The 24,437-nt window shown below is 42.1% G+C and overlaps 10 protein-coding genes across 10 annotated transcripts; 5 read left to right on the top strand and 5 right to left on the bottom strand.

Moving 5' to 3' along the window:
• Window positions 1-904: 904 nt before the first annotated feature.
• HXT5 (hexose transporter HXT5) lies at window positions 905-2,542 on the bottom strand (the record flags this gene model as incomplete). The annotated part of the gene is made up of 1 exon (XM_018880263.1): window positions 905-2,542. The coding sequence occupies one exon, from the start codon at window positions 2,540-2,542 to the stop codon at window positions 905-907; it is 1,638 nt and encodes a 545-aa protein (XP_018738099.1).
• A 2,971-nt stretch (window positions 2,543-5,513) lies between these two features.
• On the top strand, window positions 5,514-6,641 carry SPS4 (Sps4p; the record flags this gene model as incomplete). Its single annotated transcript, XM_018880262.1, has 1 exon — window positions 5,514-6,641. One exon carries the CDS (start codon window positions 5,514-5,516, stop codon window positions 6,639-6,641), a length of 1,128 nt encoding a protein of 375 aa, XP_018738098.1.
• A 1,053-nt stretch (window positions 6,642-7,694) lies between these two features.
• Window positions 7,695-8,135, top strand: RPL20B (ribosomal 60S subunit protein L20B; the record flags this gene model as incomplete). Its single annotated transcript, XM_018880261.1, has 1 exon — window positions 7,695-8,135. The coding sequence occupies one exon, from the start codon at window positions 7,695-7,697 to the stop codon at window positions 8,133-8,135; it is 441 nt and encodes a 146-aa protein (XP_018738097.1).
• A 437-nt stretch (window positions 8,136-8,572) lies between these two features.
• Window positions 8,573-9,943, top strand: MTC1 (Mtc1p; the record flags this gene model as incomplete). The annotated part of the gene is made up of 1 exon (XM_018880260.1): window positions 8,573-9,943. The coding sequence occupies one exon, from the start codon at window positions 8,573-8,575 to the stop codon at window positions 9,941-9,943; it is 1,371 nt and encodes a 456-aa protein (XP_018738096.1).
• A 163-nt stretch (window positions 9,944-10,106) lies between these two features.
• Window positions 10,107-11,111, bottom strand: DGK1 (Dgk1p; the record flags this gene model as incomplete). Its single annotated transcript, XM_018880259.1, has 1 exon — window positions 10,107-11,111. One exon carries the CDS (start codon window positions 11,109-11,111, stop codon window positions 10,107-10,109), a length of 1,005 nt encoding a protein of 334 aa, XP_018738095.1.
• A 569-nt stretch (window positions 11,112-11,680) lies between these two features.
• Window positions 11,681-15,022, bottom strand: AMS1 (Ams1p; the record flags this gene model as incomplete). The annotated part of the gene is made up of 1 exon (XM_018880258.1): window positions 11,681-15,022. One exon carries the CDS (start codon window positions 15,020-15,022, stop codon window positions 11,681-11,683), a length of 3,342 nt encoding a protein of 1,113 aa, XP_018738094.1.
• Window positions 15,023-15,399: 377 nt separating this feature from the next.
• AWJ20_3253 (uncharacterized protein) lies at window positions 15,400-16,743 on the bottom strand (the record flags this gene model as incomplete). Its single annotated transcript, XM_018880257.1, has 1 exon — window positions 15,400-16,743. One exon carries the CDS (start codon window positions 16,741-16,743, stop codon window positions 15,400-15,402), a length of 1,344 nt encoding a protein of 447 aa, XP_018738093.1.
• Window positions 16,744-17,531: 788 nt separating this feature from the next.
• On the top strand, window positions 17,532-19,067 carry NOP58 (RNA-processing protein NOP58; the record flags this gene model as incomplete). Its single annotated transcript, XM_018880256.1, has 1 exon — window positions 17,532-19,067. The coding sequence occupies one exon, from the start codon at window positions 17,532-17,534 to the stop codon at window positions 19,065-19,067; it is 1,536 nt and encodes a 511-aa protein (XP_018738092.1).
• A 1,102-nt stretch (window positions 19,068-20,169) lies between these two features.
• Window positions 20,170-21,588, top strand: AWJ20_3251 (putative Xaa-Pro dipeptidase; the record flags this gene model as incomplete). Its single annotated transcript, XM_018880255.1, has 1 exon — window positions 20,170-21,588. One exon carries the CDS (start codon window positions 20,170-20,172, stop codon window positions 21,586-21,588), a length of 1,419 nt encoding a protein of 472 aa, XP_018738091.1.
• A 70-nt stretch (window positions 21,589-21,658) lies between these two features.
• On the bottom strand, window positions 21,659-23,707 carry AWJ20_3250 (uncharacterized protein; the record flags this gene model as incomplete). The annotated part of the gene is made up of 1 exon (XM_018880254.1): window positions 21,659-23,707. One exon carries the CDS (start codon window positions 23,705-23,707, stop codon window positions 21,659-21,661), a length of 2,049 nt encoding a protein of 682 aa, XP_018738090.1.
• Between the last annotated feature and the right edge of the window lie 730 nt (window positions 23,708-24,437).

Below are 24,437 nucleotides of genomic sequence, written 5' to 3'. Positions count from 1 at the left end.
CTTTGATAAGGCCGGTGGATTCGCATCAGTCGAATCGCTTACGAGGTCAAGTTCTTGTGCAACGAAATCAGTTTGTACTGATGATACTTGTGATTCCTTGATTATGGCCTGTAAATCTTCTGCTGAATAAAAACCTAAGCTTCCGTGTGATATCAAGCCGTTGTAAGCTGCTGGAGATGATGGTCCATTTTTTAGGACAGGTTTGCCGAGGTTGGAATATTCTCGGTGATGGGGTTCACATCGTCGACCAGGGGACCGATCCCCTGGTTCAACTAAATCTTTTTCGATAAGTCTTTTGGACCTTCGTTGTGGGTAGGCCGACGCCTGAGTTTTGGATTTCTTTGGGGATGCATACTTCTTTCTAGGATTTTCCGGTAAATCGGTAGAGCGCTTCTTAGTAGAACACTGAAGTGGTACTTGTGAATCTTCTGATTGAACATCTAAAATAGAAAGAAATTTTTCTGATGCGACAGCACCACTTTTCTGCCTGCTTCCTGCCATGTCTACGGTCTCAGAGATGAAATCTCCGCAGTCTCTGTTTACAGACGGTTCGTCCGCATTTCGTTCTTGTAATATCCTTAACACACTGTCTTTTGAGCTTACTCTATCAGAATCATACATTCTAGGTGCTATTTCGAGTTGAAAGTCAAGATACAATTCTGTTTCATAGTATATGGCGCGTTTTCATTTGTCTAATTTCAGACTAAAATCCTCTCGCAAGGTCATGAAATTATGTTCACTTCAGAGTATTATGACGTTGTCTCCACAGCAACTATCAATAATGGGTTAGGTATACAACTGATTGGCGATCAAAGATCGCCTCGGCAGTGGGCATAGTCGATATTATATTGTTAATGGTTAATGATATTAAATATTATGCTGTAAGTTTACTATTTACAAATGCCTAAACGATGTGTTCATCGTGAGTAGTTTTCGGATGTTGCTCCTCCTTGGGGTGATCGTAATTATCTGGATCAACAATAGAAGGAGGAACCCAGCTTCCAGAATTCCATGGTTTAACATTTGAACGGAAGAGTTGATCAATCTGTTCCAAACTCAAACCCTTGGTCTCATGAACAAAGAAGTAAACGAAGAACACAGCAAACAAATTACAACCGGCAAACACAAATCCATAGTAAAAGTGAATAGCATTAGTGATGAAAGAGGTAAAGAATGATATCAAGAAATTAGCAATCCAATTGGCACCAAGGCCCAGAGACATACCCTTTGATCTGGTTCTGATTGGGAACAACTCACTGACAAGTACAAAGGCACAGGGAGCCCATGTAGTGGCAAAACAGAAGATATAACCACTAGTAACAAAAATCATAGCCTTTCCTACTTTTGCATTTCCAGGCTGGTCCTCACCATTAGGATACAGAGCCCTAGCACCCATACAAGCATAGATGATAAAGAAGACAAACATACCAGCAGCACCGTATAGCAAAACATTACGTCTGCCAAATTTTTCTACAAAGTAGAGACCAAAGAAAGTAGAACCGAAGTTAACTGCACCAAAGATAATCGACGCCTTGAACGAGTTGTTCATACCAATACCCTTGAAGATAGTAGTACCAAAATAGAAGAAATAATTAGCACCAACCAATTGTTGCAGGGCGAGAACAACAATACCAACCATGAGTCTGTAGCCCACACGAGGTTTGCCAGTAATAACTTCTGACCATCTAGCCTTTCCGGCTCTTCTCTCGTGCTCAATGGCCGCCGAAACATTAGCAATCGTTTCAACGATTAAAGGATCTTGAGCATCACGTCCGTTAATCCAACATAAAACTTTGAGAGCCTCCTCATTCTTGTCTTTAGTCATGAGGTAACGAGGTGATTCAGGCAAAAATACGAGACCAACAATTAGAACCACTGACCATGCAAAGCCCAAGGAAAGAGGAATCTTGTATGAAAGAGCACCATCTCTAGTGTTTGTACAGTAACATACAACATAACCAATAAAGATACCTAGGGTGATCATCAACTGATAGGATGAAACCAGAGTACCACGGATTTCACTGGGAGAAACTTCTGACTGGAACATGGGAACCAAAACAGACATGGTTCCAACCCCCATACCACCGATCAAACGACCGATGAAGAATTGATACCAAGCATCAACGGTAGTAACCTGAATCAACGATCCAATAATATAGATTGCAGTTCCAGCCCAGATACCAGCTTTTCTGCCATACATATCACCTAGACGAGAAAAGAAAATTCCACCTATACAAGCACCGATTGAGAATATACCAATGATGAGACCAGATCGACTCTTTGACAAGTAATGCTCGCCAGCATCATTTGTATTGCCTAATTTTTTAATGAAGACAGGCATATTAACATAGCCCGAAATAGTACCTGTGTCATAACCGAAAATAAAACCACCCATGGCAGCAAAAACACACAAGATAGACACTAGCACATAACTAGATTTCACAGGTGCAGTGGCTACCGGTGTATTGTTGGCAGCAGGATGATGGTTTTCGTCATCGCTTTCAGGTTCCTTGTAAGACGATGCCGGCGTTTGTCCACTCATTGTAGATTGTAGATAGAATAAAGTTCTCAAAATTATATGATAATGGAAATTTACGGACAAGTGTGCGAATTTATATAATCTTCTTTTTTCCTATTTCTTTTGCTTTTTTTTTTTTTGGTTACTCCCCAATTAAGCGGGGGTCGGGGTTCCCAAAATATCTGGAGATGATTAACAATTCTTCGTCCGAATCAAGGGAAAAAACAAAAGAGACGGTCAGGCATCTCGTTTTTGGAAACGGTTCCACCGTCTTGTGGATGAATCAGTTGCGAAGCTGTACGTCATCAGCCGAAGTGCTCCGTTAAAGGTCGGCGCTCCTACATCACGCTGCTCATGCCGAAAGGACGTTTCAAGCCTGCAAGGAACATACCAAAACGGGTGCCGATCAAGCGTAATTGTCTCCGGGTAAAGATTATTAATACTATTTTTGGCTGTTTACCTAAGGTTCCGCATATTCAAACAAAGAAAGAAATGGCTGTTCAGACATCACAAGAAGAGCAGGTGGAGGACGATTTCTTAATATCATAGAGATTATCTTTGAATTAATAAAAAAACAAGGCATATTTAGTATAATGATATCAATATTATCATTCTTTTTCTAGAATAATTTATAGCTAATACATAAATTTTTGCAACGGTCGAGCTAATCATCACAATGATCTAGCAGGATGTGCAGAGATCGGCGCTGCAAGATGAACAAAGTTTTTCCGGTTCGCGAGACGGGGTCTTATATCTGTCTTTGTACACCTTAGTGCTTTACCGTTAGACGAAACAATCCAGCGTATCCCCATTTTTTCTCAACTCACCATGTAGATGATTATGAGGCAGAACTATACTAACAGTTGTTGCAAGAGCAGCTATTTCTAGTTTATAAGCATCGTGGTATAGAACCAAGCTTGAAGTTGATGACCACATATCTCGTAATTCCCAATCGGGATACTTCTCACTAAACTTTTGAGGAGAGATTGGAAGGCCGATCCCGATGTGAAGAAGATCACAAAAAGGGTGCCGAATGGAATGCCAGAATTGGACGAAGCTGGGGTGATGACTGGGGAAGGAAGAAACGTTGGAACCCCTGCTCCCCACAACTCAATTCGATCTTAGTTTTCAGGTTTTAGGAAGAAAATTCAACTTCCAGTGCTTATTCTAGGGATTGCAAGCCTAGGAGTATGAAGTTGCATGTTTCAAAATCCGGAAAAACCTTGCATTCCATCGGAGAAATTCTGCATACACTATACGATAGCCGTCTATTGATCAACTACACGGAAAAACTGGCGACCAACCAACATCTCTAACACCTTGTAGTCTCGGGCAACTGCGGGACCAAAGTCCAGTAAAAATTTTTGTTGAATATAAGAACTTATGATTATTGCCTAGCATCGAGCATCGTCTGAAATCTGAGCTTGTCGATTTTGGATTTTTCGGTGAGCGGAAGACTCAGGCCCGCCGGTAAGTTTTTAAGGTTCGCCGGCGTAAGTTCTCAATCCGCCCAGACGGTGTCGGTGTCAAAATGGTCCAACCATTCAGGGGGGACAAGTTGCGCCTCGCCTAAATCTATCACCTCTTATAATAGGCGTAGTTAACCAAAAAAAATTCGAGGGCGTTTTTCGGGAGCCCGGATACCATGATATGTATGCATCATGCGATACTATATGCATCAGCCCGAGGTACCGATATAAACAGGCTAATGCTACTGGAAATATATGCTTATATGTACTCCAGTCCACGACTATCGATATGAGATCATGTTCGCTCGCTGATGTTTAAGATTAAGAGACCATATCCGACCGAAAGCTATAAATTTGCGAACGGCGCCTAAACTCTTATCAGATTGACGGTCACGGTTCCACTTGTGATTGCAATTTGTTGTGCGCATTCAAACTATGGCTTGCTAAAGTGCGTCATATGACTAACGAGAATTTCATCCCTATTAGTTCCAAAAATATGAGGTATTGATAACAATGGGAGTTGTAAAATGTGCCAAGCGAAACCTGAGAGCCTATCGAACGTGTTTGGATGATCAGCTCTTGAAGATATCTAATGTTGTCGTCGTTGCCGAAGCGTTTTACGTCTAACAACGATTCTCCCTTAGTTGGGAACAAAGCGATAACTGTCGGTTACAGTACTAGCGAGTTTTTCCCAACTGGGAATTAGTGTATGTGAACTATTTTCGTGTGCGGCACCCAAATCTTCATGTGAAAAAAGAATGCGTCGAGCCCTGCCTTTTTCGAGATATTCTGGCAGCTTTGAAATAGTGCAGCCAAATATAAATCTCGAAACGAAACCAATTTTGTCAGGAATGGAAACAGCAAGATTTATAGGGTGCACTCACCAGCATTTTTTTTACCAAATCAGGGCGACTTTCTTTCGTAGGGAAACGCACTAATTAATCCGCGATATTAGGGTTCCGGTTTAGATAAGGTGAGGTGCAAGGTTAAGCTATGGTGGGGCCCCCGATGAGGGGTAAATGCTGTTTACTGCATGTTAGACTGCAGCACACTGCGAGCACGGTGGGAAGGAGCAGCAGCTTGACTACCCTTGACACGTCCTTATCGGCTTGTTTCTTGCCTGCCCCCCGCTGATACTCACCTATAAATAGTTGTTTACATCACCGCCGGTATTTTCTTATTTTATTTCCTTAACGTGTTTTCCGTATAAGTTCAGACAACTACTACGACCGGCATAAAAGTTTTGCTAGGGCATTTTTTTGATTGTGTGATATTGCTATTGTGTTACGTCAGTTGAGCGACTTTTCCTCTATAACTCATTACACATAGCAACAGTTCCATTGTTGTAGTTATTCATTTGTACGCGAGTGAAATTGATTCAGGCTTCACTTAGAGTAAGTGCTATACGAGCAGTGATAACCCATCTGAAAATGCCCAGGATGTAGATAAGATAGCACGACTAATATTTTCAAACCAGTCTAACACGTTCTATGTTACCGAGCAATTAACTAACATTAAGACTAGCTATGTCGGACGGTGCTGAAAACATATATTCCGCTGGTCAAGCCAACGGGTCAGTTGACAACGGCGTTGCCAAAAGCTCAGAATTGCCACAATCCTTGTTTGTGCAACACCTTGCAACATATCCAGCAGTGGCAGCGTTGACCGGGTTCGTGGCCTCGGCGCCATTAGTTGGGATGTTTGCATCAAATGCAATTCCTTTGATGATGGCCATTCGCGATAGGTCCCGCCCTATTGCCGACCCAGTAGTTAAGAGGGCCTCGCCAGTAATTGTTCGTGTTGACAAGTTTGGTGATAGCATTCTCACTACTGTAGACCATACATTTCCAGCAATTACACAAACCCGCCCAGAAGAGGTTATTGAGTACGCCAAAGCCCCTGTTAACCAAGCTCGAGAAGCGTACACTAGCTATAGTAACAGTACGAGAGGGCTTGTCGAACACAGGGTCATTGATCCTATCAAAAAGGTTTCACAAGCAGTTAGGGTCCAGTATAACAAGGTCTATGATACAAAGGGCAAGGCCCTTGTACGATCTAATCTCGACTCTTTGGTTTTGCCTATTAATGATAGGCTTGAAAATGTTATTACTGATTATCTTCCCGAGGGAGAGGAACTTCCACAAGCGGATGGGCTATCAAATGAGATCAGTCGCACCTGGAGATTGGTCAGAGTTGCAGTTCATCGTGGACGACCTGTTTTAGCCGAACAGGTTAACCAAGTTGTGACTTTACCTCGGATAGCCACTGAACATGTATTTAACACTTGGGAGGAAAAGGTTCAGAAACATAGCAATGGGAAGCCCACGGCCACCACCTACGCCCTGGCTTATTTAGGTACCACTCGTCAATTGTCTAGTGACAGCATTTCTGCCGTTCGAGCTGCTACTGGAATTCCATTGCCTTATTTTGGGTTAGGATCAACGAACGATGATAATGTCTCGAGTGAAGGATCGGCTGATACCGTACCATCACAAGGATCGCGAATCCCTGGCTCTAATGCGTTGTCCAGCGCCACTAAACTTTTCTACAGTTATTTGCCTCACCCAACTACTTCAAGTGGCGCAGTTGTTGTCACTGATGAACTTCCTACTACTACTGTGCAAGAAATTTCCGCCACTGGAGAAATTCATTAGGTGCGGTTATTGTTTTCCTTATCAATTACGTATCCATACCAATTTCCATATTAATCACCCGTGCTTTTACTATTTTTCCTTCTCCTTCCTTTTATATAATTATCCTGGTGTACGTAGAACCTCAATGTATTCACTGAGCGTAAACTCCAGTAGCTGGTTATATAAGTAGTTGGTGTATCGACAGTATGAATAAGTTTAACAGGTTTCGTAATATGATATTTCTTTGCACCAGGTAGTATATTAAAATACCTGTCGGAGAAACCCTACCCCTTATCACGCAGTACTCAACTATTAATGTCACCATTATCTGGCCCTGCATGAAGTACGAACCAGGAGTTATTTAGCCGTGCATTTACGTAAATGGAATTCACAGTCACAAAGCACATGCAATGAATCCCATGCGTAAAATCCAGCCCGACCTCTATAACGCATCCTACACTCACAATTCATACCACTCCGCGACGCATACTATCAGACCCCGACGAAGTGGTTCACCAAAACAAGTTCCTTATCGACATCAGACTTCGACAACCAACAACAAAATCTAATATCAAAGAGTATGTTAAATATCGAAGCGGAGAGTAGTGAGCGTTAAGAGGGAATAAGAAAATGAGAGTTATTCAGATGTCTAGAAACGGTTTGGTAAACTGTGGCCAACCCCGTCAAAACCTTCGAACCAATGATTTAGTGAAGATGAAAATTCGAATGATAATTGTTAATAAGTGGCATTCCAAGATTATTTCCATTATACATGGCAGGCCTACAACAACAAACCCATCGAAAGAAAGACTTTCTTCTTGCCTTGAGTTGTATCTTCTTTGGATAGCACAATATTTCGTTCAATTTGTATTTCTTTGGCGTTACAATTTTCAACCCGGAACTGAACTAGATACAGGCTGAATAAATCCCCTCCCTCTTATACTCGCTACTTGAGAGGCAGTTCCATCAAAATGAATTATACTAACAAGTCATCTAGTGGGTCGTCTTAATGAATATCAAGTTATTGGTCGCCACCTCCCCACTGAGAGCGAGGCTGAGCCTAAGCTTTACCGTATGAGAATCTTTGCTCCTAACACTGTTGTTGCTAAGTCTCGTTTCTGGTACTTCCTTACCAAGCTTAGAAGAATCAAGAAGGCCAATGGTGAGATTGTCTCTGTTAACCAAATTCACGAGAAGAGACCCACCAAGGTTAAGAACTTCGGTATCTGGATTCGTTACGACTCCAGATCTGGTACTCACAACATGTACAAGGAGTACCGTGACTTGACCCGTGCCGATGCTGTCGACTCTCTCTACCAAGACATGGCTGCCCGTCACAGATCCAGATTCAGATCAATCCACATTCTCAAGGTTGTTGAGCTTGAGAAGACCGAAGATGTTAAGCGTCCTTACATTAAGCAAATTCTTACCCCCGGTCTCAAGTTCCCTCTTCCTCATCGTGTTCAAAAGTCCTCTGCTTTGTTTGTTTCTCAGAGACCCTCTACTTTCTACTAAATTATTCTAATTTTAGTTGAGGAAGCATATGTAAAAAGTTAAACAAAAGTACTGCAACGGTTTTCGAAACATCCACCCCCTTCCCTTTTTTATTATTTAGTGTAATAAAATGAAAATGTAAACGACTAAAAGAAAACTACACCTTTTTCAGCCCTTGAGAACAGTGTTGGTCGTGTTCAAAGAGCCAGTGAGTATATAGCCGCATGTATTGTTGCATACCATGTTCACTCAAGGCAACACACGATGGGCATTGCTGCTCCACCAAGTCAATACTTTATCTATCATCATTAGATATACCGAGAGAAGCTCAGTCAATTGCTGCTAAATAGGAGTCGATAAGCAGCGCCTAGAGCCCAGTATTCAATTAAATTTATTATAAGGAAGCTACCTCAAGTGACACGAAGCGCTAACCCACATCGTACATACAGATCTTAACTATGGCGTCCAAATCAAACGAAGACGTTCTTGATTTGCTTGATTCTCTTGAAAAAGAAACAAAAGCAGCCGTAAGCAACAACAAAAAAAAAGAGAAGAATGCAAATGCTGCTACTGAGACCGAGAAAGAGGATGATATCATGGGGTTTTTGGATTCATTGACCAAGAACCCTACGGCCTCAGGAAAGAACTCCCCAGCTTTGTCGAATATGAAAAATAAGAAAGCCAGCAATGTCGTTGAAAGTACGAATGAAAAGGAGAATGTTGAAGGCGTCGTCTCTACTGAAGGCAGCGTTGAGGGTAATGCTACGAAAGCTGGTTCGGTAGAACCTACTTCTAGTACGGTGTCTGATTCCACGGCAGACCCTATCCCCGATGCAATTTCATCTATTACAAGCTGGTGGTCTAGAAATAAAGGGGGTCTGTGGGATACGGCCTCTTCTGCTGTAAAGCAAGCAGAAGCGAGGGTTAAAGAATTCCAGCCTGAAGTCCAGCAACTGCAGCAATCACAACAACGAGCATTAGAGAGCCTTGGAGGTGGGATTTCAAGACTTGGTCTTAGTAAAGGTTTATTGCAATCGACTCTCACATCCGTCTTGGAAACAATTGCACCACCCATTTCTCGTCATGAACAATTAAAGATCAATATTTTCCACGATATGGTGGGATATCCAGCTCTGGATTCAATTGTATATGGTGTGTTTGAAAGAGTTATGCAGCAAGTAGAGGGCGGTGGTGATTTGACTATGATTGTTCAAAAAGGCAAGGAAAGGCACAGGAGAGGATCGGATGCTCAACAGAGACGTGAATTAGGTATTTTCAAAGGACCTCTTGACCAGGCCATTAAACTTGCTGCTGCCAATATAGAAGACTTTGTCCGCAAATCGCAGGACAAAAGTAAGACTACTGAGAGCAAATCCGCTAAAGAGACTCCATCGTCAGACGACCGTTCGGAAAGTGACTCTCCTGTAGTTAGAGTTTCTGACGTTTTTCTTTCGATCCAACCTGCCGTCATCGGCGACGAAAGCGCTACCGCTATTGCTGCTTCCGGCCAATCTGACAATCATATCATTTCATCTTCGTCATCGTCTACCTTTGTTTTCGTAATTTACCTTTACGACCCCAATAATGATATTAAATTTTCATCTGTGTCACAGCCATTCCCTTATCAATGGGCCGAATGGCTTGACAGCCCAGACAGTACATTCCAGGCATTTGAAGCTGACCCTCGTGAGTGGGTCATTGATTGGGTAGAAGAAGGACTTGGCCTGGCTGTCGGAATCGCCGCTCAAAGTTATGTTGCCAAACGCATGGGAACTGATAGTCTTTTCACAGTTACGAAAGCAGTTGAAGAAGAAAAGGAGAAGTCTTAGCTAGTCTATTTTAATTTATACGAATATATGCATAATATTTTGATTTTTTTGGAAAGCATTTTATAATTTTGGTGCTAATGAACCCACTGCGCTGGATGGGTATCTCGTAGTCATGAATTAGTATTCTCTTTCTATAAATTATACAGATGCAATTGGAGAGGTATCATGCGAATACGGAGGACTCATATGACCCGGTACTAGTTAACCTTATGAAAGTCCACATAAACATGGACGAGAAAACAGGTATTGAAAAGTTATCATCAACTATGTCAATTGCTTCTGATAACGAAGCTACTGCACCGGTGACGATGGCAAACACCCATAGAGGCACTAGAGATGTTTCTGGAGACCATAAAATATCCCCCGGTGCGTTAAAATAATTGTAACGTGGGATGAAAAATCCATACAGAAGTAATGTACTCATAACCCCAGTTAGGAATGCAGCACTAGAGCCAGCCAGAGACTTGTTTCCAATTTTGGGGGTAAGATGGCCATAGGCCCTACCAATGGTGGAGGCAGCAGTATCAGCCCAAGAGAGTAACAGCACAGCTAGCAAACAGATGTCTTTTTGAAATGAGACAAAAACAAGTATCAACCCCAATAGGTACCAAATAACGCCATTATAACTATTTACCTCTTTCTCCCGCATTAAGAATCCCATCACACTGACGTAAAATTTGTTGAAATGCTCATTTCTAAATCGGATTAGATCGGTCCCACCGATAATGATAAACATGGTGGTAAGAACAGGCGTTATTTGTGAGATGAGAAACCCTTGGGTATATAGCCACAGGGTGATGAAACCAATTGAAATATGCAATATCTTACGAGGGATTTCATGTCTATGAATAAATGAGCGGAATGTTTGATGCGAAGGAATTGTCACCAATGAGACAGCAGATGGTGATTTGGACTCTGAGGTGAGAGAAGACGTTGGAACGGTAAGAGACTCACCAAAGTTAACTTGACCGCTATCAGGAAACGATGCTAACGAAGACGAGCGAGATACAGAGTCACTTATGGAATCTGAAGATGAAGTTGAAAACGATAGGCTAGCATTGTCGTGAATCGACTCTGATGATATAGATCCAGTTTCACTATCGTGGATCATATGAAATAATTCGTCCCGCTTAGCTAGCGGTTTCTGAAGTCCGTTGAGCGAGGCCATTATTATGCACAATATATAGTTATTAGAATCCTGTGTAATCAAGAGAGACCCACCTGTTTCTGTAAAACTGTTTACAATAAACGGACACGCACGTACCTATACGGCCTAGCCGGAACCAATACAATTCCAATGGGTCAACCGTTGACTTTCCTCCACGTTTCACGAAATTAATTCTAAGCTCCAGACTCTGCTATAGAGGTATAAATGCCAGCAACGGTTTTAAACCTAATAAAGAATAGAAGAGTTGTGGAAGCTAAGAAAATTTCAGCTCGAAGATCGTCGTCAGTCCTAAATGTAATCCTGTAAGATGTTCTTTCATGTGATATTTACTACACCTGATAACGTGTAAAAAGCGCCGCTCAAGGCGCTCAAGAGTGCTTATCATTAAATGTCTTGCCGAACCGTTTACTTCCCTAAGTAGTAATCCTATGATGCGGTCCGAATTGCAGATGCACAATTCAATATTTAGACAACAGAGATAACAACGGTGGAAAGAGCTTTGCAGGTCAATCTATAATCGACGAGTTTATTTAATGCTTTAGAAAATTTATATATATATTATTATATTTTTAAGCAAGTTCAAGTCTGTAGGTGGCAATTTCGAAGGCTCTCAGAGTGACTGGAATATGCACTCCATCAGAAGACGCGTGGAACTCAACTTCTTCTCCGTCATCCTCAAGAATGTTTGATTTGAAGACCTTTTTGACTGGCAACAACGTAACAATATCACCCGAGGTCTTCCCTCCCAAACTATCATGAAGGCGAACAATAACAGATTTGGTCTTACGAGCGCCAATGTTGGTAGTCTTTGCATTTGAAATGACATCAGGATCATCTTCTCCCCTTTTAACAGCGCTGACAATAATATTTTCAGGGCCAGAAAAGCGAACTAAGGTTCCAACCTTGTAAAGAGCAGTTGAAGCCGCAATTTTGCTATCATCCTGTACTGAAAACACTCTCAATGGGTGATTGAAGTTGTGGGCCACGCGAATGACGTTAGCATTGATCCTTCCTGCATGTCCCAAAATAGCATATCTGATATTATGTCTTCCCATGTCAGCATTTCCATCGGGAGCTTTTGCTGACCGCAATAAAGACAGTCTCATGATATTTCCATGTGCCGAGAAACCATACTTGGAATCATTGAGAACAGTTACACCGTAAGAGAAGTCAGATAAGTCTGCGTATTTGTGACAACAGACTTCAAACTTGGCAACGTCCCACATTGTATTATAATGAGTCGGTCTTTTAACACTGCCATACATCGAGTCATATGTAGCAAAGTCCTCATGAACATCAACAGGAAATTCAACTTTGAGAAATTTACAAGACTCGCGCCATTCAACCTCACTGTTGTACTCTAAACAAGAGAGGTTACTAGTACCCCCTAGAGGGTCTGTGTCAACAACAGCGTCTAGAGAGATAGTTGTCTTGATCCAACTACGCTCACTGATTTGTTGTTCTACGACAATGGCCGCATGCAAGGGCCCATTTTCCACTATTTTAGTTGTACCGGCAGGTACCTTCTTGGCCTTGTTGAGAGAATAAACTTCTGTATCCCAACCTTGCCAATTTAATGGCTGATCTTCAAAAATAACGAACTGATTACCCTTCTCATTTTCGGGGACCATCTCGTAGTTATTCGCCTTATCGTAAAGGCTTGTCAATAAGCCTCCGGTGATAGTGGCACGGAGATTTGAATTCTCAAAGACAAACACGCCTTTCTTCACTTCCTTCACTGTCACAGTTGGACTATTTGATTTTTGACTGACTGCCGAGAAGGCGAGAGCTTGTGATGACGGGTCTGAGACAAGGTGAACATATTCCGAGCCAACACTACCTTTTGAAACTATAGGCACTTTGACAATTTCAGATCTCTGCCAAGGAAGCGTATTGAGGCCCAGCAAATTCGTAGTTTGAGTGCCATCGTCGACGAGGTGGATACCAGTAGCATCGAGAGATCCACGCAAAATCTCAGTACCAATCTTGTTAATTTCCGAATAGATGTTATCAACATCCTGATACACCATCTCTATGGACGATCCTGGTAAAACGTCATGAAATTGGTTCAACAAAGTGAGCTCCCACATCTCGTCAATCTTTGCCTTGGGATACTGGTAGGCAGGGTTGACAATTGAAGCAATAGTGGCAGCAAACTCAACATCGTGGAGCAAGACCTCGCTGGCCCTATTGTTCTTCTTTGTATTCGCTTGAGTAGTATAAGTACCACGGTGAAACTCAAAGTAAAGTTCGCCTATCCAAGAAACAAGTTTCTTTCCCTCATCAGTTCTCACAGCAATTTGGTCAAAAAATTTGTCAACATTACCATGCATTTCAACCCGGGGTATTTCACCTACTGTGTCTGAAATTCCTCTGTTTCTTCGCATTCTCTCCAACATGTCAGTTGTAGGGCCACCACCACCGTCACCATAACCAAACAAAAGCAACGACTTTTCATGAATGCCACGATTCTTGTTGTTGTTGACCGACAGTTTCAGCTCAGAAACGGAACAATTGGAGTTGTAAGTGTCAGCAGGTGGCATATGACAAATAACTTGACTACCATCCAGGGCCACCCAATTGAAAGTGGTGTTGGGGAACTTGTTGATGTTGTTCCAGCTCAATTTCTGAGTCAAAAACCGCTCTATTCCCGCCTGACGACAGAGCTGAGGAATTTGTGCACTATAACCAAAAGTGTCTGGCAGCCAAAAAGTATTCGAACGAAGGTTGAAATTATCCTGGAAGAACCTTTGACCGTATAAAAACTGACGAGCAACAGATTCGCCGGAAGGAATGTTAGTATCACACTCTACCCAAGAACCGCCGACCGGAATAAATCTACCGGCTTCGACTTGCTTTTTTAGACGCTCAAATAACTCTGGATAGTCCTCCTTGAGCCACTGATATTGCACTGCTTGTGAGCAAGCGAAATTATACTCAGGGTAACGCTGAATCAGATCCAATTGACTTGCCCACGAACGTCCAATTTTTCGACGAGTCTCAGCATAGGGCCAGAGCCAAGCGGTATCGATATGGCAATGTCCTAAACCACTTATCACAGCCTCTGAGCCATTCATAACCCTTTCTACACTAGCAGTCGAGTCGAAAATTGCAGCTGAGTCAACCTGGTTACCAAGGAATTTGGCAGCAATTTCTCTACACTTCGGAAGAGTTGTATCAGGATCAGCCTCATCAAAAGTGTCAATAATCTCATTAGCAACTTCCAAGGCGCGATGCTTTTGCCAAGAATCTTCTGAGAGATTCAAAGCACAATCCATAATGGCAGCATAGTCATGTTTCAACGCACGGGCCGTCTTGTTTGGTAAAACTAAATCAGCAGTAGCCAATTTATAATATCTATCACTTGTAGGTGGCTGGATATTGTCGTGAGGGTCTGCATTGCCAAACATAGCATTGCAACTAGTTTCAATATAAAATGTATGCCATTTACCGTCCTTTACCCAATCTTTTGGGAGAATCCACTCTTGTCTCTCTTCGCCAGATAATCCGACTTGTGGTCTTCCATCCTCTAAGAACACAAACCCTTCGTTACCACAATCCCAGTGGAAAATAACTTCATCAGATATCTTTTTCCAGTCTGACGGAACTTTAATCGTGACACGGAACCAATGTGTACTCCATGAAGGACCAAAACTGTCACCTACCTTTGCCAGGCGGTAAGTCGTAGCATTAGACGTTGCTGATTCAAAACTGGGTCTTTCAGTACCATCAACTGAGTAAACATAAAGAACCACTGAATCCTCCGAGGAGATACGTTTCAAGTCGTAGGTAGCTGGCAAACTGTGGGTTTTGTATTGGCCATTTTGTAAGAAGAGACCCAAACGGTTGCGGTAGATTGAATCGACTTTCTTCGCGATGGGTTGCGATAACAAATGAGGATATGAACTCATTATACAAAACCCTTTTACGATTTATATACGCGGTCCCAACAGATCGGAGATTCACAAATGACAAAAGCTTTCCTACCGCTGTGTGTGGATGTTGTGGACAGATGGCTTGAATTAGAACTCTAGTGGGGGTAAGACAATATTATGCAGATCGTGTCCGACATGTGTCGATAGAGGTAAGGTTATACTGCTGTTCATGCGATAGCGGTTGGGGTATTGGTTTCCAGCAGGTTTATTGATTAATATAACTCATCCAAGATGAAACCTAAAATTATTACTGCTATCATCGCATTTGGGGCACTGGCGTGGGGATTACGGCCCGAACACAATGGGTGCTTCATTTAAAATAATACATTCTATTGACATAAGTTACATATTTATCAAGGTTTATTGAGAACAACTCTATTTGCAATGCCTTCAGCAGCAGGCGATTTCCACCAGTTTCCATTAGGGTAGCCATAGTCCTCCCATGCAGATGGTTTGACCTGTACCGAGTATCCAGGCTCTAAGGGAGTAACAATGTATCCATCCTTAACCTTGGAAGGATGTTGAAAATGCTCATGTAAATGATCGACATACTCTAATAGTGAGAGTTTTCCTGACACACTAACGTAGTCAATAGTTGAGATGTGTTGAGTATATTCAGGGAGACCAACTCCACCAGAGTGGGGCACAATGGGGATGTTGAATTTGTTGGCTAATAACAAAACTGAAAGGACTTCATTAACACCGCCTAAACGACAAGAATCAATTTGAGCCACATCAATTGCACCCGACTGAAGAAGCTGCTTCCAAATAACTCTGTTCTGACACATCTCGCCAGTTGCCACCTTAATACCATATGGTTTAAGAGCATTTTTGACAGCCAAGTGGCCTAAGATGTCATCAGGAGACGTGGGCTCCTCAATAAAATATGGCTTGTAGTCTTTAAGGGCTTTGACATATTCAATGGCTTCGGGGACAGACCAGATTTGATTAGCATCGATCATTAATACAGCATCAGGGCCTATTTCTTCTCTGGCAATCTGTAGACGACGCTTATCATTTTCGACATTTCCACCGACCTTCAACTTAAAATGTTTGTAGCCATCTTTGATTGATTGTTGGAGCAGAGCTCTCATTTTATCATCGCTGTAGCCTAACCAACCAGCAGAAGTAGTATAAGTTGGGACAGCCTTATTGTTTAATGCATCTTGAAGTCTTTCTTTTTTGCCCTTTTCAGCCTTTCTGAGCATTTCCAAGGCTTCCTCAGGGGTCAGAGCATCGGTGAGATACCTGAAATCGATAGCTGCAACATATTGCTCAGGGGTGAAGTCAGCGATCAACTTCCACAATGGCTTGTTCTCGGATTTAGCCCACAGATCCCAGATAGCATTGACAGTGGCACCAAGGGCCAAATGAATTACACCTTTCTCAGGACCGATCCATCTCAATTGAGAATCGGCGACCAACGATTTCCAAGTACCACCAATATCAGAGGTAATATCTTCTAATGTTCTGCCTTTGAGCTTCTCAGCGAAATACTGAATGGCATATACAACAATATCATTACCGCGTCCAATGGTAAATGTCATTCCGTGGCCCTCGAGAGAAGGCTTGTCAGTCTCAAAAATAATGTACGCAGCAGAGTAGTCGCCAGCATCATTCATGGCATCGGACCCAGTTTTGTCCAAAGACGTTGGGAATCTAATGTCTCTCACTTTGTATCCAGTAATCACGGTCATTGTGCACTTCTAACACTTTTTACTTTTAATTATAGTTTAGCGAAGAATAGTAGGGTCCTCACTTGAATATTTATATTCCAATAGGACCCCACGGAACTGAGTCGAACGGAAGTAAACATTTACGTGGGGGTAGTAATTATGCGGGGATAAGCGGCCCGGTGTAATGAAGTACCGCGAATATTTCAGGGGGAGTACGTGGGGTAGTTGTGGAATATGCACAGTTAAGACATAATTGAACGGCATGGAATTACTTCTGGCACTCCATCCGTCGAGCCACGAAAGCCAGCTGTCCGGGGCCACCCTGTTAACCTGACCATAAGCCAAGATTACACCCACATCTTAATTTCGAAACTTAAGAAACTTTAGTGGCTGAGCACGGTGACTCCACAAATCTCAACAAAACTATCAATGGTTAAATGGTAACTACCCAGATGCAGCGGAATTTCACTTACAATTGGACGGAGCTCCTTACTATAAAGCCAAAATATATACTTCGGTTAAGGGTTGTACTTATGTTCTTATCAGATTGTAAAACCCTACTAAAGGAAAGGAGGAAGGGAGTTAAATCCAAGGTGCTGGTAGACCTAACCCGAGATTTTTATGCATGAAAAAAAAAATGAAAAGCATCTCAAACTAGAATTTTTTTCTGTTCTGTACCTCATATATTCGACACAGGAATTGAAAACACCTAGGTTGTCGTTTGATCTTTTGAGTTTTGTTATATTTTTCCAAAGCTCGAGAATCAAATAGTTGGGATTCGCAGGTGGTCACAAACATCTAATATCAAGATGACATTCATTCTCACCGAGACCTCAGCTGGTTATGCTTTATTGAAAGCTAAGGACAAGAAGATCCACAAGTCGGATAAGCTGATCCAAGAGCTTTCAACTCCTGAGCAGGTTGCTAATCAGTTCAAGGTTAAGGCCTTTGCTAAGTTTGAGTCAGCCAGTGCTGCTTTGGAAGAAGTTAATGCAATCATCGAGGGTAAAGTTTCGGATAAACTTGCAAACCTTTTGAACGAGTTTAAGGATGAAAAAAAGACTTCCCTTGTAGTTGCTGACGCAAAATTGGGAAATGCCATCAACAAATTGCCAGGACTTTCGTTCTCTATTGTCTCTGACTCCAACTCTTTGGACTTATTCAGAGCCATTCGTGAGAACTTGTCTAGTTTGTTACCTGGTCTGACCGACAAGGACTTGTCTACCATGTCTCTTGGTTTAGCACACTCTTTGGGCCGTCACAAGCTGAAATTTTCGCCAGATAAGGTGGATACTATGATTGTTCAAGCCATTGCATTGTTGGACGACCTCGACAAGGAGCTCAACACTTATGCCATGAGAATTAAGGAATGGTATGGATGGCACTTCCCCGAAATGGCCAAAATCGTTCAAGACAATGTTGCGTATGCTAAGGTTATTAAGGTCATGGGTTATAGATCTAATGCTTCTGACACTGATTTGTCCGAAGTACTTCCAGAAGAAATCGAAACCCAACTCAAAGAAGCCGCCGAAGTTTCCATGGGTACCGAAATCACTGAATTCGATTTGGAGAATATCAAATGCCTTGCTGATCAAGTCATTGGCTTTGCTGAGTACCGTGAGCAGTTGTCAAGTTATTTATCTGCCCGTATGGCTGCCATTGCTCCTAATTTGACTGCTTTATTGGGTGAGTTAGTTGGTGCTAGATTGATTGCTCATGCTGGTAGTTTGATCAACTTGGCCAAGGCCCCTGCTTCTACCGTTCAAATTCTTGGTGCTGAGAAGGCTCTCTTCAGAGCTCTCAAGACTAAACACGATACCCCTAAATACGGTCTTATTTATCATGCCTCGCTCATTGGTCAAGCTTCTGGACGTAATAAGGGTAAGGTTGCACGTATGTTGGCTGCCAAGGCCTCGGTCAGTCTTAGATACGACGCTCTTGCTGAGGATCGTGATGACGTTGCAACTGTTGGTATTGAGGATAGAATTAAGATTGAGAAGAGATTGAGTGCTTTGGAAGGAAGAGAGATCTCTTCTGTTAGATCTGTTGTCAACGGTCGTAGCCAGGAGAAGGTTACCTTGAAGCCCACTGCCAGCTACAATGCTGATGCTGATGCCCTTGAGAGCACTGCAATGGACGCCGACTCTGATGATGAAGACAGTGACGATGAGGAGCCAGTTAAGGAGGAAACCAAGAAGCAAAAGAGAAAGAGAGACGAAGATGAAGAGTCGCCTAAGAAGAGCAAAAAGTCCAAGTCTGATAAGAAGGAAAAGAAGGACAAGAAAGAGAAGAAGGACAAAAAGGACAAGAAGGAGAAGAAGGAAAAGAAGAAGAACAAGGATTGATATTAATTTATTCTTGTATATATCATGAAGAGAGTGGATAATTTGTATTTATAGTTTCTGTTGTTTTTTGTTTTCGTTTTAATCAAATATATAGCATTTTCAGTTGCTACTGTTTGCCACTCTAGTCTTCGCCTTGCTTGGCAAGGTCATTTAATATTTGCTTTGCCAGATATTCGTTATTGACTGCAATTCGACCGTGGTGCCAGTCCACAAGAATTGGTTTGATAACTGACGGTGGATAGCGTGTAGACGGCGTGAGTGGGTCTGTAACTATAGACTGGCCCTTATTCTCTTCAGCATATTCCAGAATTGACTTGAGCTGGTCAGAGGTAGGGTTAGATTCGGTAATTTCAATATCAAAAGAGCGACTTCCCCTGTCTTCAAATTTCTGAGTGATATATGACTTCAGATTTCGTGAAACCGCCGATTCTGGATTATGGCTATAGTCTGGAGTTAGTGCGAAATCCCCTGAGCATACATCATCTAGGTTACTGTAAATAAAGAGCAACAAAAACTACATAGTAAACACCTATGATCCCAGGACTTACAATAGAGTCACAGCTCCTCGCAATTTTTGGAATGATTTCAGCATTATAATTTGTCGGGAGGTCTTTTAAACTTGCTAACTGTATGTGTGGAGAGAGATACATGTGAAGTTGCATAACTCAGGTTCAAATTTGTGGTGGTTAGTAGCATAGTTTCTACGCTTAACAGTATATTTATATTCCTTATCAGACTACTGGTAATCAAAATATTTCAAGACAGTCTTCAGAGTACTCTCTCTCTCTCGCTCTTTCTCTTCGCCGAACATTCTACAATGTCTTGAGAGGTACAGAGAAAACGTGCGATATTGTTGCTGTCTTTGGCTGCTGGAGAAAGATGCAACTATTTAGCGGAGGCCGACAAAGCGGGAAAATAAGCTGTCACCGTTGGTCATTGCAGGCAAGCGATGCCGTGCAGATCGAGCTTCAATGCACTGGATTTGGAAGCTTTAAAAGAGACTCTTAGCCCTATTGCTTGGCAGTGTCTCAAGATTTTTCAAGACAGTGGATTTCTTTTATCTTTTTACTACTAATTTATAAAACAGTAATTAACAAACGGAATGACAGCAACTACTAAATATCCAGCTAAATCTCACGCTCGTCGTTCGGCTGAGAACCTAAAGGTGTTCGCTAAGAAGAGATCAGTCGACGAATCAGTCGCTAATTCGAGTTTAATCTACGCGGCAGCTTCTAAACCTACCCTATGGCCCCACTGTGATCAAAATATTCCATTTCGCCAAAATCGGTATTTCAACTATTTGACTGGCGCTCATGATCTTCATGAGGGCCATGTCACCTATGATATCTCAAAGGATAAGCTTACGTTGTATCTTCCTCCTTTGGATAAGGAAGAGGTCATGTGGAGCGGTATGCCTTTGAGTCTGGAACAAGCTCAGGCCAAGTATGATGTCGACGAAGTTAAGTACTCGTCAGAATTGGAATCCGACTTGAAAGCTTTCACTGGCTCCACCAACCGTCTTATTCTTGCCGTTGATGAATCCGAAGAATACTCAGTGGTTCAACAGTCCGATTTACTTTTGGAGGCACTTGATGAAACCCGTATGATAAAAGATGAATATGAAATTTCTCTCATGAAGCGTGCCTCTGAAATCACTGATAATTCTCACCTAGCTGTAATGTCTGCCTTGCCAATCGAAAAGAATGAGGGACATATCCATGCTGAGTTTGTTTACCACGCCATGCGCCAAGGATCTAAGAACCAGGCTTATGACCCTATTTGCTGCTCTGGTGTCAACTGTGGCACCTTGCACTATACTAAGAATGATCTCCCTCTTGAAGCTGATAAGCAGTTGGTTCTTATTGACGCCGGTGCTGAATGGGAAAATTATGCTGCGGATGTGACCAGAGTTTTTCCTATCAATGGAGAGTGGACGACTGAAGCTCGTGCCATCTATGAGGCTGTTTTGGATATGCAAACTCAGACTATGAACAGGGTCGCTCCTGGTGTATCTTGGGATAACCTCCACCAACTTTCTCACGAGATCCTCATCAAGCACTTCCTTGAGCTCGGCATTTTCAAAAACGGTACTCCTGAAGAGATCCTCGAGTCTCGTATTTCTGCATCTTTCTATCCCCATGGTCTGGGTCATATGCTCGGTATGGATACTCATGATACCGCTGGATTGGCTAATTACGACGACCCTGATCCTATGTTCAAGTATTTGCGTATTAGAAGAAATTTGCAAGCCAATATGGTTGTCACTGTCGAGCCCGGTATTTATTTCAACAAGTTCCTCCTCGAGCCAGTTCTGTCTAACCCTGAGCAAGCTAAGTATATTGATGAAAAAGTGCTTGAGAAATACTTGCCTGTTGGAGGAATTCGTATTGAAGATGATGTCCTTGTTACTGACAAAGGCTTTTATGACCTTACCAAGATCACAAAGGATGCAGATGAAATCGCCAAGATTGTTAAGGCAGGAATTTCGAAAGGTAGAGATCACTTCCATGTAGTTGTATAACGTAATAATATATGTAACTGTCTTTATTTCTATCAAGAATCTATGCTAAATGCGACATATAAATAGTACGTTAAACGTTCCCTCCAGGAGTAACGGAGTCAATATGGATCAAAGCATTTTCAATTGTGTCAAAAAAAGCATGTCCTTTACTTTGACGAACAACGATTTTGTTTATTCCTGACTTCTCAAACATTTTTCTGATGACCCGGTCTTGGGGCATCCGCGTGAAAATCACAGTAATATTGCGGTTAATGTAGCCAACAATTATTTCATGTAAGGCATGAACGGCACTCGAGTCGCACTCAGTCATTCCACGAAGGTCGATAATTATATAGTGAATATGGTCTTGCTCAACCAGTCTTGGATGTGAAGGGTGAACGCGCATTGATCCATAGAGCTCCAGCCTTCTTAATCTGTTGGCAAGGTCACCCGTATTGGCAAACGTTAACGGCTCTGGAATCTTCACTATGAGACAACCTTCGATAGCTTCCAGAGCATCGGGGTTCTCATCCGCATTGCGAAAAACGTTTGTTCCTGGTATACGTCCAAGGATTTGGATGCGTGGTCTGGTCGCATGTTTGATCACCCTAACAACCGAAAAAAATACACCTACAGCTATGCCCGTCTGAACTGACCACATCATGGTAAATATCAATGTTAAAAATAGAGTAAACAAGTCCTGATATCCACCAATCTTCCAGTAGAACTTTATATCGGCTGGGGCCTCTTCAACCAAAGATAAACCAATCACAGTAATAACAGAAGAAAGTACACATTTAGGCAAGTAGAAAAAGTATGGCATCAAGTATGCAATAGAGACAACAGTAAACAGGGCCATAAATATGGAAGACATTTGAGTCTTTGCTCCTGATAGCCCGTTGACCTTACTTCTAGCATAACCCCCAAATGACGGTAACGCGCTGACCAAACTACCACCAATATTGCACAGTCCTAGTGCAACTAGTTCCCGATTGGTTGAGATATTGCAATCATATCTGCTACCTATGGCCTTAGCCGCAATTGTGGATTCGAAAAAGCCAAGAACAGCGGCAAAAAATGAAGCAGAGAAATTCGCTCTAAAATCATGCCATTTGCTCGGGGTTATAGGGAATTCCACTACGACTTTTCCAGGCGTAATTGAACCAACGACCTCTAAGCCAGCTTCATCGAGGTTCAGATACGTACAGAGAACAGTGGAAATGATGACAACAAACAATATCTCTGGAAAAAAGTGAAGTAACTTGAACTTTCCAGTGTACTTCCGCTTAATTATTCTTAACGTTAACACAGTGAAAAGAGCTAAAAATGCGACTTTAGATGTCAAAGGATCTGCTTTCTTCCAGTGTTCTAAGAGAAACACCAGTTTACCGATAGGCGATGGATGAGTCTCTGTAATTTCATGCATCAAGTCGGTCAGTCCTAAAATAGCGGGAAGCTGATCGACCATCATAACGAAACCCACAGCCGAGATGAAACCACGAAGTAGGGCTTTAGAAAGTACCGAGTCGAGAAATCCCAATCTTAACAGTCCAGCGCTCAATAAAACGGCTCCTGACGAACCTGCAATGATACCAGTTACTTCAGACGGGGAGAGTGAAGATGCGGTATTAATAATAGCTTCATTTCCTTTCTTGTGAATGTATGGGATCATTGCTTGACCAACTACCAGCGAAATTGGGCCCTCTGGACCAACAATCATCAAAGGAACCGATCCAAATATTGCGTAGACAATAGGAGGTACAACAAGACCATATAACCCAGAAATAGTAGGTACATTTGCTAGAGAAGTTGCATAACTCATACTAACCGGAATTTGAAAACTTGCAAGTGTCGCTCCTGCTATGAAATCGCCCAAAAGATAGGTTAGCTGGTATTCAGAAATCCACGAAAATGCAGGTATGTAGTAGGACCAGTATGATCTAGCTGGGGGCTTCAACGCACCTCTCTCGGGCAGTTTTACTAAGGTAGCTGGCCTTACAATGTGATGACCACTTGTCATAGAGCCAGTATCATTGTCATTGTCTATAGTATATTGCAGCTTCTTGGCGTGGCTCTGAACAACACCCAGTAGTGGACTCTGCTCATCTTGATTGTGAGTTCCTCCATAAGATGAAGACATATCTGTGTATAAGCTGTGTATAAGCAGCACGAAGTTTCTTTGGGTTTCAAACCAACAAAAACTATTCAGTGTCTTTGAGCGTTTATTCTATCTGTCATCTAATTTTTTTTGACAAATATACTTTGATATCGAAAAGAAAGAAACTTAAGCGTGATAGGAAAATCTAGATTCACAAGCAGTTCGAAGCCCGTGCTTATTTATGCTTTTATGCGGGATTAATCTGCAAAAACGTTGATTCCTAACCCACATACGCCAATAAATAGGCGTGCCTAATTTACCAGCCAATCTAAGTCAGCTATTTCGTAATATAGACTCTCCCCATTTAATCGGGAGCTTGCTTAATCAAATCATAATTTGAGACATTTAAAGGAATTGAGGGAGTCAAGTCATAAGTCGGCAACGCATATCATAGTTGAGGGTTCACTGGCAAATAGAATCCTGCCATTCTTACTATTTAAAACAATTAACATATGCCACTAAGTATGCTATCTAACTCTGCCAGATACAGAGCGATTGTCAATAGATAACTTTGTCGTGCATATCATGCATACGCGTTCCAACCGTGCACTTCCGAATCAAGCAGATAAGTTAGCCTTGTCAACAGAAGTTAAACGACAGGACCTGTGACAAACTACTATAGATATAAAGTTGTTGTCAAAATTGATAGGCTTTTGATGCCTAAATGTCCATCTGGATAGCTTAGCTGATTTTAATTCATTAGTCCAAAAAA

Source organism: Sugiyamaella lignohabitans, chromosome B (assembly GCF_001640025.1).
Source record: "Sugiyamaella lignohabitans strain CBS 10342 chromosome B, complete sequence".
In the NCBI taxonomy this organism is placed as follows: Eukaryota; Fungi; Ascomycota; class Dipodascomycetes; order Dipodascales; family Trichomonascaceae; genus Sugiyamaella; species Sugiyamaella lignohabitans.
Note: the sequence above shows the minus strand (reverse complement) of the source record. Positions and strands in the feature narration are given on the sequence as shown.